Source organism: Anas platyrhynchos, chromosome W (assembly GCF_047663525.1).
Source record: "Anas platyrhynchos isolate ZD024472 breed Pekin duck chromosome W, IASCAAS_PekinDuck_T2T, whole genome shotgun sequence".
Taxonomy (NCBI): domain Eukaryota; kingdom Metazoa; phylum Chordata; class Aves; order Anseriformes; family Anatidae; genus Anas; species Anas platyrhynchos.
In genome coordinates this window covers 7,827,300-7,843,385 of record NC_092620.1, presented here as the reverse complement: position 1 = coordinate 7,843,385, position 16,086 = coordinate 7,827,300, and the positions used below count along the sequence as shown (strand labels likewise).

The following is a 16,086-nucleotide window of genomic DNA, read 5'->3' as shown; positions in this document are numbered from 1 at the left end:
GGCAAGATGTTGATACACTAGTTTAACAACTTATCAGGAGATGGTTACATGAGCTTTGCAGCAGGGTCTTTGAACGAAAGAGGCAACTGAGATGCAGAAGGAGAGAAGGGGAGGGGGTTCTCTTTTTTGTTACATTAAGCAAAAGAATTTTCATAGTGTCTAGCCAAGTATTATCCAGCTCCTTACTTCAGCAGGGAGCTTTTGCAACTCCTGCTCCTCAAACGGAACTCCTTGTTTTTATAATACAAAAGACAATGAACAAACATTTATTGTGTATTACATGGTGAGGCCGCCCCTCAGGTGCTGTGCTCAGCTTTGGGCCCCTCAGTACCAGAAGGACATCGAGGCCCTGGAGTGTGCCCAGAGCAGGGCTACAAAGCTGGGGAAGGGCCTGGGGCACAAGTCCTGTGAGGAGCGGCTGAGGGAGCTGGGGGTGGTTGGTCTGCGGAAGTGGAGGCTCAGGGGAGACCTCATTGTACTCTACAACTTCCTGAAGGGAGGTTGTGATGAGGAGGGGGTCAGCCTCTTTTCTCAGATAACTAATGATAGGACTTGAGGAAATGGCCACAAGTTGTGCCTGGGGAGATGGGGGACATGGGGATGGGGATGGGGACTTGGGGGCGGGGATGGGGACATGGGGACAGGGATGGGGACATTGGGATGGGGACATGGGGATGGGGACATTGGGGTGGGGATGGGGACATTGGGGTGGGGACATTGGGGTGGGGACATTGGGATGGGATGGGGACATTGGGGTGGGGATGGGGACATGGGGATGGGGACATTGGGGTGGGGATGGGGACATGGGGATGGGGACATTGGGGTGGGGACATTGGGATGGGATGGGGACATTGGGGTGGGGATGGGGACATGGGGATGGGGACATTGGGGTGGGGACATTGGGATGGGGATGGGGACATTGGGGTGGGGATGGGGACATGGGGATGGGGACATTGGGATGGGGATGGGGACATGGGGATGGGGACATTGGGGTGGGGACATGGGGATGGCACCGTGAGCACGGGGAGGTGGCCGAGGATGTGGGGCTGGGGACGTGGTGGGGACACGGAGGGGGACCTGGGGATCCAGGTGGGGACATGGGGACGTGGGGGGGGACATGGGGACACGGGGGGGGTCCCGGCGCCCCCCGACCCCCCCGCCCCGTGCAGTGCAGCTCGCCCCTGCCCGGTCTGCGCACCCAGGACGTCTGCTGCCGGGGGGCCGGCGTGGCCTGGGGGGTGCACGAGTGCCAGCCCTGCGACGCCGACCCCCGTAAGGCAGCGGGGTTTTTTTTGGGGTTATGGGGTTGGGGGGGGTTCTGCGGTGTGGGGGGGGGGCTCACTTTGTCCCCCCCTCCCCCCCCTCCATTTGCAGCAAACCCCCCCGCCGTGGGGCAGCACCCCTGCCCCAAAGGTTTCCGCCGCGCCAACGGCTCCTGCGTGGGTGAGTTTGGGGAGATTTATTTTTGGGGGGGTTAAAAGGGGATGGGGGGGGTTTTGGGGTGCTGACCCCCACCCTGTGTGTGTGCGTCCCCCCCCAGATGTGGATGAGTGCCAGGAGGGGGGGTTCTGCAAGAACGGGCTCTGCACCAACACCCGGGGCAGCTTCGCCTGCCTCTGCCACGAGGGCTTCATCCTGGACTCGTCCCGGAGCAGCTGCATCTGTGGGATCGGGATGGGATTGGGGGTGGGGTTGGGGGTGGGGTTGGGGTTGGGATTATGGGTGGGGTTGGGGTTGGGATTGGGATTGGGATTGGGATTGGGATTGGGATTGGGATTGGGGTTGGGGTTGGGGTTGGGGCTGGGATTGGGGTTGGGGTTGGGATTGGGATTGGGGTTGGGATCGGGATGGGATTGGGGGTGGGATTGGGATTGGGATTGGGGGTGAGGTTGGGGTTGGGGTTGAGATTGGGGTTGGGGTTGGGGGTGGGGTTGGGGTTGGGGGTGGGATTGGGGATGAGGTTGGGGTTGGGATTATGGGTGGGGTTGGGATTGGGATTGGGATTGGGGTTGGGGCTGGGGTTGGGGTTGGGATTGGGGGTGAGGTTGGGGTTGGGATTGGGATTGGGATTGGGATTGGGATTGGGGTTGGGATTGGGATTGGGATTGGGATTGGGATTGGGGTTGGGGCAGGGGCTGGGGCTGGGGCTGGGATTGGGATTGGAATTGGAATTGGGGTTGGGGTTGAGGTCGGGGCAAGGCCTGGAATTGTGGTAGGGATTGGGATTGGGGTTGGAATTGGGATTAGGGTTGGGATTGGGATTGTGGTTGGGATGTGGATGGGGATGGGGTGAGGAGGGAGTAGGGGTTGGGATTGGAGTTGGAGTTGGGATTGGGAGGGGATGGGGATGGGATGGGGATGGGGGTGGTCTGAAATGGAATAGGGATTGGGATTGGGATTGGGATTGGGATTGGGATTGGGAGGGGATAGGGAAGGGAAGAGGAAGGGGAAAGGATTGGGGTGGGATGGGGATGGAGTAGGATGAGGTGGGATTGGGATGGGAACAGGATGAAATGGGATTGGGGTTAGGACCAGGACTAGGACTGGGATTGGGATTGGGATTGGGATTGGGATTGGGGTTTTGGGGTTGGGATTGGAATTGGGGTTGGGATTGGGATTGGGGTTAGGACCAGGACTAGGACTGGGATTGGGATTGGAATTGGGGTTGGGATTGGAATTGGGGTTGGGATTGGGATTGGGGTTAGGACCAGGACTAGGACTGGGATTGGGATTGGGATTGGGATTAGGGTGACCGGTACCACCCCCCCGCCCCCCCCCCCCCAGCCCACCAGGTGATCTCGGAGGCGCGGGGGCCGTGTTACCGGGTGCTGCGGGAGGGGCGCTGCGCGCTGCCCACCCTGCGCAACATCACCCGCCAGATCTGCTGCTGCAGCCGCGTGGGCAAGGCCTGGGGGCCGGCGTGCCAGCGCTGCCCCCCCTTCGGCTCCGGTGAGCCCCCCCGGGACCCCCCCAACCCCTTGGGATCCCCCCAAAAAAACCCTTTAGGGCGGACCCCCCCAAAAAAAAACAAAAACCCTTTGGGGAGCCTCCGTTTCATGGGATTTGCACCCAAAGCCACGGGCTCACCCTTTGGAGGGGGGTTTTTTTTGGGGGAGGGGGGTAATTTTTTTTGGGGGGGGGTCCATTTTGACACCCCCTCCCCCCCCTTCAATTGCAGAGGGGTTCAAGGAGATCTGCCCCGCCGGCCCCGGCTACCACTACTCGGCCTCCGACCTGCACTACAACACCCGCTACCTGGGCCAGGACCTGCCCCGTGTCCCCCTGGGGCGTCCCCGTGTCCCCTCCCCAGCTGGGACCGCCGCCCGTGAGCCCCTTGTCCCCCCCGCTTTGTCCCCCCCCACCCCCCCCGGCTGCCAGGACCCCCCCTCACCCCATTGCTCTGCCCCACAGCTCGCTGGCGCCCCGGTCGGCCGCCCCCCAGCAGGTCACCGCCTGTCCCCGAGGTGCCACCGCGGGTCCCCAAGGTGCCACAACGCGTCCCCGAGGTGCCACCACGCGTCCCACACGTGCCACCGCGTGTCCCCGAGGTGCCACCACGGGTCCCCGATGTGTCACCACGTGTCCCCGAGGTGCCACAACGCATCCCCGAGGTACCACCACGTGTCCCCGAGGTGTCACCACATGTCCCTGATGTGCCACCACGTGCCCCTGAGGCACCACCGCATGTCCCTGAGGTGCCACATGTCCCCAAGGTTCCACAGCGGGTCCCTGAGGCGCCACAACGTGTCCCCGAGGTGCCACCAGATGTCCCCGAGGTGCCACCAGACGTCCCTGAGGTGCCACAACGCGTCCCCGAGGTGCCACCGCGCATCCCCGAGGTGCCACCACCAGCCCCCGAGGTTGTCATCGTGCCTCGACCCACCCTGGGGCTGCTGGGACCCCTCCCCACGCCACCCGGCCCGGAGGGTCCGGCACCAGGTAGGGCTGGGGCACTTGTGCACGGCTGCACACGTGTGTGCACCGTTGCACGCATGCATGGTTGCAGATGTGCGCAGGGTTGCACTGTGTGCAGCTGTGTGCGTGCATTTTATTTTATTTTTTGCACGTGTGGTTACGCTCTGCGCCGTTGCACATACACATCTCAGCACAGGCGTGCAAGGTCACACGTGTGTGCATGTGGCTGTGCACTTGTGCATGGTTGCATGCTTGCATGGCTGCATGTGTGCAGTTGCATGTGCACGTGTGCTCAGTTACATGTGCAAGCAGTTACGTGTGCAATTTGCATTTATTCAGTCTCGTTTGTGCACAGTTATAGGCGTGCACAGTTACACACGTGCGTGTTACACGTGTGCACACCATTGCAGGCTTGCCCAGCTGCATGCAGCTGCAGTAGCACGTGTGCATCTCATGCATGCACAGCTAAATATATTGTGCACGTGTGCACGGTTTGCATGCATGACTATTTGCACACGTGTGCACGGCTACATGCATGCCTGCTTACACACGTGTGCACAATGCCTACTTACACACGCCTACACGTGTGCATGTGTCCTGTATGCCTATTTGCACACATGTCCACAGTTGCATGCATGCTTGATTGCGCACACGTGCACAGTGTGCATGCGTGCATGTTTGCACAGGTGTGCACAGCTGCACGCCTGCCCGTTTGCACACACATGTGTTACTCACGTGTGCCCGCTTGCAGCCGCCGGCAGCGTGTGCGAGCGGAACCCGCGGATCTGCGGCCCCGGGCGCTGCGTCCCGCGCCAGGGCGGCTACACCTGCCTGTGCCACCCCGGCTTCTGGCTCAGCACCCAGGGCACCCACTGCATCGGTGAGCGGCGCCCGGCCCCTCCCTGGGCACCCATGTCCCCGTGCACCCACCTCCCCCTGCACTCATTTCCCCGTGCGCCCATTTCCCTGTGCACCCACCTCCCTGTGCACCTGTTTCCCCATGCACCCACCTCCCCATGCACTCACCCGTTTCCCCGTGCACCTATTTCCCCGTGCAGCCACCCATTTCCTCATGCACCCATTTCCTCACGCACCCATTTCCTTCTGCACCCATTTCCCCATGCGCCCACCTCCCCATGCACCCACCTATTTCCCCATGCACCCACCTCCTCATGTACCCACCCATTTCTCCGTGCACCCATTTCCCCATCTATCCACTTCCTTGTGCACCCACCTCCCCGTGCACCCACCTCTCCAAGCCCCAATTTCCCCCTGCCCCCATTTCCCCATGCACCCGTTTCCCCACGCACCCACCCATCTCTCCATGCCCCCACCTCCCCGTGCCCCCATTTCCCCCTGCCCCCATTTCCCCACGCACCCACCTCCCCACTCCCCTCTCCCCCTTCCCTCCCACCCACCTCTCCATCCGTCCCCACTCCTGTCCGTCCGTCTGTCCCCATTGCCGTCCGTCCTCCCGCCTGCCCAGACGTGGACGAGTGCCGGCGCAGCCCCCGGCCCTGCGCCCCCGGCCGCTGCGAGAACACGGTGGGGAGCTTCCGCTGCGTCTGCGGCCCCGGCTACCGGCCCGGCCCCGGCGGCACCGACTGCCAAGGTCAGCAGGGACGGGGGGGGGACAGAGGGGGACAATGGGGACAACGGGGATGGGGCTGAGGTGGCCGTGTCCCCGTAGATGTGGATGAATGCGCCCAGAGCCCCTCGCCCTGCGCCCAGAGCCGCTGCGAGAACTTGCCCGGTGGCTACCGCTGCGTCTGCCCGGCCGGCTACCAGGCCAGCACGCCCACGGGACAGTGCCAGGGTGAGCGGGGACACCGGGGTGTGGGGACACCGGGCTGTGGGGACACTGGGTGTGGGGACACCGGGGTGTGGGGACACCAAGGGTATGGGGACACCAAGGGTATGGGGACACCATCTGCGTGTTCAACACCCATGGGGTCATCGTTCATGGGGTCACCATCCATGGGGTCACCGTGCCATAACGCCACCATCCAAGAACTCAACATCTATGGGGTCAGCAGCCATGGGGTCACCATGCCATAGTGTTGCCAGCCACGGGGTTAAACATCCATGGTGAACCCATCCATAACCTCCCAATACGTGGTGTCCCCATGCGTGGTGTCCCCATGCGTGGTGCCCCCATCCATGGAGTCCCCATCCATGGTGAACCCATCCATAACCTCCCAATACGTGGTGTCCCCATCTGTGGTGTCCCCATCCGTGGTGTCCCCGTCCGTGGTGCCACCACCCACGCCCTCCCCGCGGTGCCACCACCGCCGCCCCCTCTCCGTGCCGCGCAGACATCGACGAGTGCGAGAACCACCTGGCCTGCCCCGGCCAGGAGTGCGCCAACACGCCCGAGGGGGGGGCCAACCCTTAATTGTGCCACCCCCTAGACGTGGACGAGTGCGCCACGGGCTCGCCCTGCGGTCCCCACGGCCGCTGCAGTAACACCGAGGGCTCCTTCCACTGCCAGTGCCGGCGCGGATACCGGGTGGGTGCCGGCGGCGCGCCATGCGCGGGTGAGTGGTGGGGGCGGCGTGGGGATGGTGCCGTGTCCCCCCCACACCCGACGGCCCCCCCACGGCCCCCATCTGCCCACAGATGTCAACGAGTGCCTGGAGGGCGACTTCTGCTTCCCCCACGGCGAGTGCCTCAACACCGAGGGCTCCTACAGCTGCCTCTGCGCCCAGGGCTATGCCAGCACCCCCGAGGGCACCGCATGCGTTGGTCAGAGCCCGGCATGGTCCCGGTCCCTGTCCCTGTCCCTGTCCCTGTCCCCGTCCCCATACCCATCCCGGTCCCATTGCAGTCCCCATTCTCATTGTGGTTTCTATTCCAGTTGCGGTTTTTTAGTCCCAGTTAATCTACTCAGTCCCATCCCCGTGCCTATCCATGTCCCCATCCAATCCCAATCCTATCCCCATCCCAATCCCATCCCCATCCTATCCCATCCCAATGTCTCTCCCTGTCCCCATCCCATCCCACCCCAATCCCAACCCCCATCCCATCTCTGTCTCCATCCCATCCCCATTCCCACCCCAGTCCCCATCCCCATCCCAATCCCATCCCCATCCCACCCCAATCCCATCCCCATCCTACCCTTTTTCCACCCCAATCCCACCCCAATCCCATCCCATCCCTTTTCCACCCCATCCCCATTTCCATCCCAATCCCAATCCCACCCCAGTCCCATCCCATCCCACCCCACCCCTCCACCACCCACCCACGCATCCGGGTACCACGGGGTGCCACCAGCCCCTTGTGTCCCCCTCTTTCCCCGTATCCCCCCTGCCCCCGTGTCCCCCCCCTGTACCCACGTCCACCCCGTGCCCATGTCCCCCCCGTCCTCACCCCGTGTCCCCCCCCAGACGTGGACGAGTGCCAGCGCGGGGACGTGTGCCGGGGCGGCCGCTGCGCCAACACCGACGGCGCCTTCGAGTGCCACTGCCCCGCCGGCTTCCGCACCGACGCCGAGCGGGCCCAGTGCCACGGTGAGGGGCTGGGGGGTTGGGGGGGGGGGATTTTGGGTGCCCCCCACCCTGGGGCTGGCGGCGAGGGTGGCCCTGTCCCCGCAGATGTGGACGAGTGCCAGGAGCACGGGGCCGAGTTGTGTGGGGCTGAGCGCTGCGAGAACTTGCCCGGATCCTACCGCTGCGTGCCCGCCTGCCAGCACGGCTACCGGCCCCGGGACGGCGGGGGGTGTGAGGGTGAGTGGGGATTGGGATTGGGATTGGGATTGGGATTGGGATTGGGGTTGGGGTTGGGGTTGGGGTTGGGATTGGGATTGGGATTGGGATTGGGATTGGGATTGGGATTGGGGTTGGGGTTGGGGTTGGGGTTGGGATTGCGATTGGGATTGGGATTGGGATTGGGGTTGGGGTTGGGGTTGGGGTTGGGGTTGGGGTTGGGGTTGGGGATGGAGATAGAGACCAATAGTGGATGGGTTTAGGGACTGGGATTGGGATGGGGATGGGAGGGGATGGGATTGGGGTGGGATTGGGATGGGGATGGGGCCATGGGGACGGGGATGGGGCCATGGGGACAGGGACTGGGGCTCGGGGATGGGGATGGGGGTACGGAGAGGCTGAGGGGACCCTGCCCTAGGGGACAGCGGGGACACCACTATGGGGTTTAGGGGCAGGGGGATTTCTCCATGGGGTTAGGAGGGGGACGGACAGCAGGGGCCATGGCATGGGGGACATCAGGGACAAGCCAATGGGGCACAATAGGGACAAAGCTATGGGGGACATGGAAAAAACAACGGGGATGCTGGGGACAAGCCAATGGGGTCGAGGTGCAGGGGGACTTCTCTATGGGGTCAGGATGGGGATGGGCAGCAGGGGACATCAGGGACAACACCACGGGAGATAATGGGGACAAAACGATGGGGGACATTGGGGACAAGCCAATGGGGCCACTGGGGACAAGCCAATGGGGTCGAGGTGCAGGGGGGCTTCTCCATGGGGTCAGGATGGAGACGGAGAGCAGGGACCATCGGGGGACAGTGGGGACCCCCCCATGGGGCTGAGCTTTTGGGGGACGGCTCCACGCTCCCCCCCCCAATGTCCCCACCGCCCCCTCCCCCCAAAAAAACGTCACCTCCCCGCTTGCAGACGAGGACGAGTGCGCCGAGGGGGGGTCCCGCTGCGGCCCCCACGCCGCCTGCCACAACCTCCCCGGCTCCTTCCAGTGCGCCTGCCACCAGGGCTACGAGGCCGCCTGGCACGGCCACCACTGCCAGGGTACGGGGACAGCGGGGACAGCAGGGGGGGGACACCCAGAGTGACACTGAGCCCCCCCCCTTCGTGTTTCCCCCCCAGATGTGGACGAGTGCGCGACGCTGCCGGGGGTGTGCGGGGCGGCGCGCTGCGAGAACGTGGACGGCTCCTTCCTCTGCCTCTGCCCCGACGGGGGGCACGAGTTCGATCCGGTGACGGGGACGTGCGGGGGACCCCCCCCAGCGACCCCACTCCTCCGGCCCCCCCCGGAGCCGTGGAAGCCCCCCCGGGCTTGGCGGCGTGCTTCAGCCCCGCCTGCGGGGTGCTGGCGCCCAACGTCAGCCGGCAGCAGTGCTGCTGCAGCGTGGGGGGCACCTGGGGGGTCCGCTGCCCCCCCCCGAGGCCGTGCCCCACGCCTGGAACCGGTGGGGACATGGGGACGCTATGGGGGGGGGAGGGGATTGGGGATGGCGTGGGGTGGGAAGGGATTGGGGTGGGAGTGGGATTGGGGATGGGGATTGGGATTGGGGATGGGGACGGGGATGGGGATGGGGATGGGGATGGGGACGGGGATGGGGATGGGGATGGGGATGGGGATGGGGATGGGGATTGGGACTGGGATGGGAAGGGATGGGGATAGGACTGGGATGGGATGGGATGGGATTGGGATTGGAGTGGAGTGGGATGGGATGCGATTTGGGATGGGATGGGATGGCGATGGGATTGGAGTTGCAATTGGGACTGGGATGGGATGGGATTGGGATGGAGATAGGATTAGGATTGGGATGGGATTGGGATAGGATTGGGGGGGTGGAGATGGAATTGGGATGGGGTTGGTGATGGGATTGAGATAGATTGGGATTGGGACTGGGATGGAATGGGGATGGGATGGCGATGGGATGAGGATGGGACTGGGACTGGGGTGGGAAGGGATTGGGATGGGTTTGGGGTGGTGATGGGATTTGGGATGGGGATGGGGATGGGATTGTAAAGGGATTGGGATTGGGGTGGGTATTGCCAGGGATTAGGACTGGGATGGGATGGGATTGGGATCGAGGTGTGGATGGGGACAGGGATGGGCTGGGGATGGGGTCAGGATGGTGCCAAGGTGCAGGGGGGGTGACACCTCTGTCCCCCCCCCCAAGCCGAGCACCGAGCCCTCTGCCCCCACGGGACCGGCCAGACCACGGGGCCCCAGGGCTCAGCAGCAGGTCAGTGCGGCCGCGGGGGGGGCACAGCGATGGGGCCCCCCCATTTGGGGGTTCCCTCCGTTTAGGGACTCCCCCCCCTACTCAGGGGCTCCCCCCTGTATTTAGCGGTTCCCCAATGTTGGGGATGCCCCCCCATTTTGGGGATGCCACCCCTGTTTTGGGGCTCCCCCATTTATGGGATGCCCCCCGTTTTGGGGACTCACCCCCCCTAATTTGGGAATGGCCCCCATTTGGGGGACTCACCCCTCCCATTTTGGGGATGTCCCCATTTTTCAGGGTGCCCCCTCAATTTGGGGATGCCCCCCCTATTTTGTGGGGTTACGCCCCTCCCCTTTTGGGTGCATCCCGCCTATTTTGGGGCAATACCCCCCCTATTTTGGGGTTCCCCTCCTATATAGGGGCTCCCCCGTTTCGGGGGTGCCCCCCCCAATTCCGAGGACCCTCCCCCTGACGTCGCCCCCCCCCTTACCCCCTTACCCCCCAGATGTGGACGAGTGCCGGGTGTTCGCGCCGCAGCTGTGCCGGGGGGGGGTCTGCATCAACGCCGCCCCCGGCTTCAGCTGCTACTGCCCCAGCGGCTACTACTACGAGCAGGAGCACCTGCAGTGCGTGGGTGAGCACCCAGCACCCCCAGCACCCCCCCAGCACCCCCCCAGCACCCCCAGCACCCTGACCTCAGCACCCCCAGCACCCTACTTGTGCCCTGGGTGCACCCTGCCTGCACCCTGAGCACCCTACTTGCATCCTGAGCACCCTGAGCACCCTGCCTGCACCCTGAGAGCACCCTACTTGCACCCTGACTGCACCCTAAGAGCACCCTGTGCACCCCGAGCACCCTACTCGCACCTTGAGCACCCTGCGCTCAGCACCCTGAGCACCCTGCCAGCACCCCCAGCACCCCCAGCACCCCCAGCACCCTGACCTCAGCACCCTAATTGTGCCCTGGGTGCACCCTGCCTGCACCCTGAGCACCCCGAGCACCCTAATTGTGCCCTGAGTGCACCCTGAGCACCCTCTTTGCACCCTGAGCACCCGACTTGTGCCCTGACTGCACCCTGAGTGCGCCCTACCTGCACCCTGAGCACCCTAATTGTGCCCTGAGTGCGCCCTACTTGCACCCTGCCTGCACCCTACTTGCACCCTGAGAGCACCCTGAGCACCCAGCCAGCACGCTGAGCTCCCTACCTGCACCCTGAGCACACAACCTGTACCCAGAAAGCACCCTAAGAGCACCCTGGCTGCACCCTGAGCACCCTCTTTGCACCCTGAGCACCCTGGCTGCACCCTGAGCACCCAACTTGTGCCCTGCCAGCACCCTACCTGCACCCTGAGCACCCTCTTTGCACCCTGAGCACCCAACTTGTGCCCTGAGTGCGCTCTACCTGCACCCTGAGCACCCTACTTGCACCCTGACTGCACCCTGAGCACCCTGCCTGCACCCAGCTCACACCCTGAGAGCACCCTGCCCACACCCTTCCAGCACCCAGCCAGCACCCTGAGCACCCTGAGCGTGCCCTACCTGCACCCTGAGCACCCTAATTGTGCTCTGAGTGCACCCTCCCTGCACAATACCTGCACCCTGAGCACCCAACTTGTGCCCTGAGTGCACCCTCCCTGCACCCTCAGCACCCTGCCTGCACCCTGTCTGCACCCCGAGCACCCTACTCGCACCCCAAGCACCCTGCCCTCAGCCCCCCGAGCACCCTTCCAGCCCCCCGAGCCCCCTTCCAGCCCCCCCCCCCGTGCCCCCCACCCCCTTGCCGACCACCACCGCCCCCCCCCCAGATAACGACGAGTGCCAGGACGAGGACGCGGAGCCGTGCATCGGGGGCCGCTGCGTCAACACGGTGGGCTCCTACTTCTGCTCCTGCGCCCCCCCCCTGGTGCTGGACGGCTCCCAGCGCCGCTGCGTCACCAACGACACCCGCGCCATGGGTGAGGCCACCCCCTGTCACCCCCCCCGTGTCACCGTCACCCCCCCCGTGTCGCCCTGTCCCCACGTGTCCCCATATCCCTGCCCTATGTCCCCGTGGCCCCCCATCCCCGTGTCCCGGCACTGTCCCCTGATGCCCCCCCCGTGTCCCCATGTCCCACATCCTGATGTCCCACGTCACCGTGTCCCCACGTCCTGTGTCCCCATACCCCCATGGCGCTGTATCCCCCATGTCCCCAAATCCCCGTGTCCCCGTGTCCCCATGTCCCACGTCGCCTCCCCTTGTCCCACATCCCCCTGTCCCACGTCACCATATCCCCGTGTCCCCATGTCCCCATGTCCCACATCCCTTCATCCCAGTGTCCCCCATTGTCTCCCCACATCCCACATCACCTCCCCATGTCCCCACCTCACTGTGTCCCCATGTCCCCGTGTCCCCATGTCCCCATGTCCCCGTGTCCCCATGTCCTCGTGTCCCCGTGTCCCCATATCCCCACGTCCCCGTGTCCCCATGTCCCCATGTCACTGTGTCCACATGTCCCTGTGTCCCATATCCCCACGTCCCCCGTTGCCTCCCCACGTCTCACGCTGCCTCTCCGTGTCCCCACACCCCCCGTCACCATATCCCCATGTCCCATGTCCCCATGTCCCTGTATCCCTGTGTCCCTGTGTCCCCATACCCCACGTCCCCATGTCCCACGTCCCTTTATCCCAGTGTCCCCTGTTGTCTCCCCACATCCCACGTCACCTCCCCATGTCCCACGTCCCCGCATCTCACATCCCCATGTCCCCATGTCCCACGTCCCCATGTCCCCGTGTCTCCATGTCCCCATGTCCCTGTGTCCCCATGTCCCCCGTTGCCTCCCCACGTCCCACGCCACCTCCCCATGTCTCCACGTCCCCCTGTCCCCATGTCCCCATGTCCCCTGTCCCCACATTACCATGTCCCCATGTCCCTGTGTCCCATATCCCCATGCCCCACGCCCCACATCCCCATGTCCCCATATCCCCCGCCGCCTCCCCGCCTCCCCACGCCCCCCGTCACCGTGTCCCCGTGTCCCCCCGTCCCCAGAGGAGGACCCGGCCGTGTGCTGGCAGGAGGTCGGCCCCGACCTGGTGTGCGGGCGCCCGCGGCTGGACCGGCAGGCGACCTACACCGAGTGCTGCTGCCTCTACGGCGAGGCCTGGGGCATGGACTGCGCCCTGTGCCCCGCGCGACACTCAGGTGCCACCGCCGTGTCCCCGATGGCCCCGTGTCCCCACATCCCCATGTCCCCGTGTCCCCTACGTCCCCATGTCCCCGTGTCCCCATGTCCCCACGTCCCTATGACCCCACAGCCACGTGGCCCCATAGCCTCATGTTGCCATGCACCCGTGTCCCCTACGGCCCCTTGTCCCCTTGTCCCCATGTCCCTAAGGCCCTATAGCCTCACATCCCTGTGTCCCCATGTCCCCCCATGTCCCTGTCCCCCCCCCCATGCCCACGTCCCCATGCCCCCTCCCATGCCCACGACCCCCCCATCCCCTATACCCATGTCCCCATGTCCCCATGTCCCCAAGACCCCACACAGGGGGACCCCCACCCTGCCCCCCTCCTACCCCAGCAATAGGGACCCCCCCCAGACCCCCATAATGGGGACCCCATGGGCACCCCCCAGAGTGGGTCCCCCTTAGACACCCCCCCCATGATTGGGACCCCTTGGACCCCCCCCATAACAGGGACCCCTTTGCCCCCCCCAATAATGGGAAACCCTCCCACCACCCCACAACGCCCCCCCCCAATGGAGACCCCTTGGGCACCCCCCATATAACAGTGCCCCCCCCACCTCTTTACACCCCCCCCCTTAGCATCCCCAATTTTTAGGACCCCACCCCACAACCTGCCCCCCCCCCCATTTTTTTTTCTCCCCCCCCCCCCCCCCCCCAGATGACTTCGAGTTCCTCTGCAACGTCCTGCGCCCCCCCGGCCCGGGGCTGGGCCCCCCCTACGAATACGGCCCCGAATACCCCCCCCACTACGGGCTGCCCTACGGCCCCCTCCCCTTTGGGGGTCCGGGCCCCCGCCTGCCCCCCCCGGGGCTGCGCGCCGACTACGACCCCTATGGGCTGGGGGGGGGCTACGACCCCCGCGGGGACGCCCTTTACGCCGCCCCCCCCTGCTACGAGGACTTGGAGGATTTCGAGGGGTCCCGCCGGGGCCCCCCCCGCTCCTCCCGGCCCCGCAGCCCCCCCAGCGCCCCCCAGGACCCCCCCCCGTGGCTCTTCCAGCCCCACGGTGTGGCCGAGCGGCTGCCAGCAAGGACGGTGAGTTTGGGGGGGGGGGGGGGGATTGAGGGGTTTTGGGGGGGGATTTTGTTTTTTTTATGGGGAGGGGGCTGACGGGGACCCCCCCCCGCAGACCCCCGGGACGAGGCGCTGCCGCCGGAGCTGTGCGGGGTGCTGAGCGGCTGCGAGCATGGGCACTGCGTGCGGGTGCCCCAGGGCTTCACCTGCGCCTGCGACCCCGGCTACCGGCTGGACGCGGCACGCGTGGCCTGCGTGGGTGAGACACGGCCTAATCCCGGCCTAATCCGGCCTAATCCGGCCTAATCCGGCCTAGTCCCGGCCTAGTCCCGGCATAATCCCGGCCTGATTCCGGCATAATCCCGGCCTAATCCGGCCTAATCCGGCCTAGTCCCGGCATAATCCCGGCATAATACGGCCTAGTCCGGCCTAGTCCCGGCCTAATCCGGCCTAATCCGGCCTAGTCCCGGCATAATCCCGGCCTGATCCCGGCATAATCCCGGCATAATCCCGGCCTAATCCGGCCTAATCCGGCCTAGTCCCGGCATAATCCCGGCATAATACGGCCTAATCCGGCCTAATCCCATCCTAATCCGGCCTAATCCGGCCTAATCCCGGCCTAATCCGGCCTAGTCCCGGCATAATCCCGGCCTAATCCGGCCTAATCCCGGCCTAATCCGGCCTAGTCCCGGCATAATCCCGGCCTAATCCGGCCTAATCCCGGCCTAATCCCGGAATAATCCCGGCCTGATCCCGTCCTAATTCCTTCATAATCCCGGCCTAGTCCCGGCCTAATCTGGCATAATCCAGGCCTAATCCCAGCCTGATCCCGGCCTGATCCCAGCCTAATCCTGGCCTAATCCCGGCCTGATTCCGGCCTGATTCCGGCCTGATCCCGGCATAATCCCAGCCTGTTCCCATCCCAATCCCATCCCATCCCAAACCCCAGTCCCAGCCCAAATCCCACCCCATCCCATCCCCAATCCCACTTTAATCCAACCCCCAATCCCACCCTAATCCAACCCCAAATCCTACCCCAATCCTACCCCAATCCTACCCCAAATCCCGATCCCATGCCCATTCCATACCCCCAATCCCAATCCCACCCCAATCCCATCCCCACCCCCCCCAATCCCATCTGCAACCCCTTCCCACCCCAGTCCGACCCCAAATCCAATCCCAATCCCACCCCAAATCCCAACTAAATCCCAATCCCGCCCCAAATCCCAACCAATCTCAGTCCCACCCCAAATCCCTTCCCATCCCAACACAAACCCATCCTAATCCCACCCCAATGCCATCCCAAATCTCACCCCAATCCCATCCGCAACCCCTCCCCACCCCAGTCTAACCCCAAATCCAATCCCAACCCCAATCCCACCCCAAATCCTACCCAATCCCAATCCAACCCCAATCCCACCCCAATCCCCCCTCAAATCCCCCCCAAATCCTCCCCAATCCTACCCCAATCCCCCCCCAAATCCCCCCCAATCCCACCCCAATCCCATCCCAATCCCCCACAATCCCAATCCCCCCCAAATCCCACCCCAATCCCATCCCCATCCCCCTCAATCCCACCCCAAAACCCACACAATCCCAATTCCACCCCACCCCAATCCCACCCCAATCCCATCCCAATCCCATCCCAATCCCCCTCAATCCCACCCCAATCCCCCCCAATCCCAATCTCCCCCAATCCCCCCAAAACCCCCCAATCCCACCCCAATCCCACCCCAAATCCCCCCCAACCCCCCTTAATCCCCCTCCCCGACCTCCCCTGACCCCCCCCTTTTCCCCGCAGACCTCGACGAGTGCTCGGAGGCCGCCCTGTGCCGGGGGGGGCGCTGCCTCAACACCCCCGGCTCCTTCCGCTGCCTCTGCCCCCCCGGCTCTGTCCCGGCGCAGGGACCCCCCCGCTGCGTCCCCGCGCGCCCCCCGGCCTGAGCCCCCCCCTCCCCATCCCGGGGGGGGGGGCCCTGTATTTATTGTCTGTATATATCGGAGCTGG

The 16,086-nt window shown here is 64.8% G+C and overlaps 1 protein-coding gene across 1 annotated transcript; it reads left to right on the top strand.

Moving 5' to 3' along the window:
- The first annotated feature begins 237 nt into the window (after nt 1–237).
- On the top strand, nt 238–16,020 carry LOC140000569 (latent-transforming growth factor beta-binding protein 4-like). Its single transcript, XM_072030589.1, is given in 25 exon segments — nt 238–517; nt 1,170–1,272; nt 1,375–1,443; nt 1,541–1,663; nt 2,785–2,949; nt 3,179–3,325; nt 3,412–3,611; nt 3,696–3,755; nt 3,798–3,939; nt 4,667–4,795; nt 5,402–5,527; nt 5,606–5,731; nt 6,231–6,452; nt 6,535–6,660; nt 7,302–7,640; nt 8,547–8,675; nt 8,754–9,007; nt 9,010–9,076; nt 9,797–9,862; nt 10,347–10,475; nt 11,648–11,797; nt 12,868–13,020; nt 13,723–14,099; nt 14,194–14,337; nt 15,880–16,020. Coding segments are annotated over 24 exon segments (3,684 nt in total). The 5' UTR covers nt 238–280; the 3' UTR covers nt 14,239–14,337; nt 15,880–16,020.
- The last annotated feature ends 66 nt before the right edge of the window (nt 16,021–16,086 follow it).